The sequence below is a fragment of the Parasteatoda tepidariorum genome, unplaced genomic scaffold (genome assembly GCF_043381705.1).
Source record: "Parasteatoda tepidariorum isolate YZ-2023 unplaced genomic scaffold, CAS_Ptep_4.0 HiC_scaffold_10387, whole genome shotgun sequence".
Taxonomy (NCBI): domain Eukaryota; kingdom Metazoa; phylum Arthropoda; class Arachnida; order Araneae; family Theridiidae; genus Parasteatoda; species Parasteatoda tepidariorum.
The window spans coordinates 1-2,482 of NW_027261315.1; the positions used below are offsets into that span (position 1 = coordinate 1).

The following is a 2,482-nucleotide window of genomic DNA, read 5'->3' on the forward strand; positions in this document are numbered from 1 at the left end:
GAAAGTAAAAGTACTGCCATATATGGTTTTGAGTCTACGACTGGTACCAATTTTTCACTCTGTAGCCTTGTAATTTTGAACCCAACCCAGAAGTCAAGGATATTCCTGAAGATTTGCTTTTGTGGATGACTTTTTGTTATAGAACTAATTCGCATTCGCTTTACTTGGAGAGGAAAACCTCCCACAGTTAGCCTGACTGCGAGAAGACTCTAACCCTTGATACATTTACAATTGAGGATATTTTTCATCAGCACTGTGGTCGGTGTGAGCCGAGTGCGTCATTCACATCTACCAGCCATCACGGGGATTCTAATCCGCTTCTCCTCAGTGGGAGGCGAGCGCTCTATCCCATTGGCCACCATGGCTAAGTATGCCTTAAGTGTAAATGTAAATTAAGAATTTTTATAGTGAAAAAGTTTTGAAAATTATGTATAAAATTAGTGCGCAAAAAGCTTCAAACAAGTGAATAACTATGGTTCAAATAAAAGATTTTATTTAAACTACAATATATTTTAGACACAATTGGGTTCCAACTAAATCATATTTTTTTAACAGTTCAGCATAAAGCAATAGTTGTCTACAAAGGATTTGTAACAGAGAACAGTATTATAAACGATGTTTTGTAATCACCGTCTCATATGTATTTTCACAATCTTTTTAGAAGAAGATACTGTCATTGGGTGCTGCAAATTAATAACTAGACGAAGAAAAGTTTTAAAAAATACCACCTGAATTTGAAAAATCACCCTATTGAGGTTAAAAATTTTAAAACATGATTGATTGCCGGATGACACTTGGAAGTATTTTAAATGGTCACTTTTCAACTCCCCTCTGTTTCCTCAGTCAATCAAATAGGTTACGATGTTTATTACCCGCCTTCCTTTAATAGCGTTATTTTTTACCTCTCTGAAATATTTGCTTCCCCAAGTGTGAACATTTCTTTTACTTCATTGTTAATAGAATTTTTAAATGTTTGTTTCAATGTCATAAATTACAGAAGATACTGCACCGAATGAAGTTATAAGTGCTTAGATGGGTAAAAAGTAACCAGATATTTTCTTTTTTCTAAATAGCTATTGTCAGTATTTTGAATATGACTTTCATAGTTCCTTGCCATTCCTTTAATGTTTATTCTTCTCTTAAATGTATTTTTCATTTCATCATTATAAAAGGCAATACACTGTGTTATTATAATATAAAATGTTTATTTAACTTATTATCTAAGTAATCATCTAATGCAGCGTTTTCCAAACTGGGAGGCGCGCCTCCCTAGGGAGTCGCGGACTAGTCTAAAGGGAGCCGCCAAAATTAGTCACAGTGAACAATTTTCCAAATTACTGCTAAAGTTTTTGATGTAAAAAATCAGAGAATAAATGAAAAAATACCATCGTGCTTTATCGCGCATAGTTCAACTAAACGTTTCGTAACTTAGCATCCATATACCTAGACCCCGGCAAATCTTTTGAACCAAGGCCGTCGTTAATTTGGCGCCACTCGATCGACACAACTCAACAAAAGCCAGATGCGCGCGCACTAACGCCACTGGATGCCAAACATCCAGAAAAGATCGACGCACGTTCAGCTCACCAATTTGTTTCGTGTCACAGCTAATATTTAATTGGTTCAGCAGTGTTAGGTTGTGTTTCTATAGTTATTGACGTGATTGCCCACTGGTCATAATAGTAAGTAATTCAATAGTTTTATTTTTTTAGAATAATATAATATTATTCCAAATATTTCCAGACAAATGGATAAGTTTTTGATAGGATATAAGCGAAAATCCACTAATAATGAACATTCTGATGTTGGCACAAGTAGTGGGAATACAAGCCACAAGGAACAGGAAGAAAGAACTCCCAAAACAAGGAAAGGCGACTTATCTTATTTATCGTTCGGATTTACTAATATTATTAACGATAATGTGGAAAAACCAATGTGTTTCTTGTGTTCAATAGTTTTGGCTGCTGATAGCATGAGACCCGGCCAATTGAAACGGCACCTTGAAACTATTCATTCTGAATACGTTGGTAAGCCCCATTTTTTCAAAGAAAATTGGATGAGTTATCTAAAAACAAGCAAAAATTTTTAAAAAAATGTTCATATTCCATCAAATGCATTACTAGCATCATACCTAGTGTCGTACAGAATCGCGCAATGTAAAAAATCCCACACAATGGCAGAAAACTTAGTTTTGCCAGCAGCTATTGATATGGTCAAAACAATGTTTGGCCAATCTTATGCGAATCAGCTGCGACAAATACCGGTTGCTGATATTACAATTGGCAGAAGAATTGATGATATATCTGAAGATCTTTGTGACCAATTAGTTTCTCGAATGCGTTTTTCAAAATTCGCCGCACAAGAAGATGAAGCTACTGATGTAGCTAAAGACGCACATTTAATTGCATATGTTCGATATGTTGACGATACCAATATAACTGAAGATATTTTACAAACCAATTCCTGACAGAGCCACATCCAA

The 2,482-nt window shown here is 35.2% G+C and overlaps 1 protein-coding gene across 1 annotated transcript; it reads left to right on the top strand.

Moving 5' to 3' along the window:
• Positions 1-1,743: 1,743 nt before the first annotated feature.
• LOC107441382 (zinc finger BED domain-containing protein 5-like) lies at positions 1,744-2,467 on the top strand (the record flags this gene model as incomplete). Its single annotated transcript, XM_016054615.2, has 2 exons — positions 1,744-2,027; positions 2,124-2,467. Coding segments are annotated over 2 exons (628 nt in total), but the record flags the coding sequence as incomplete, so codon positions are not given.
• Between the last annotated feature and the right edge of the window lie 15 nt (positions 2,468-2,482).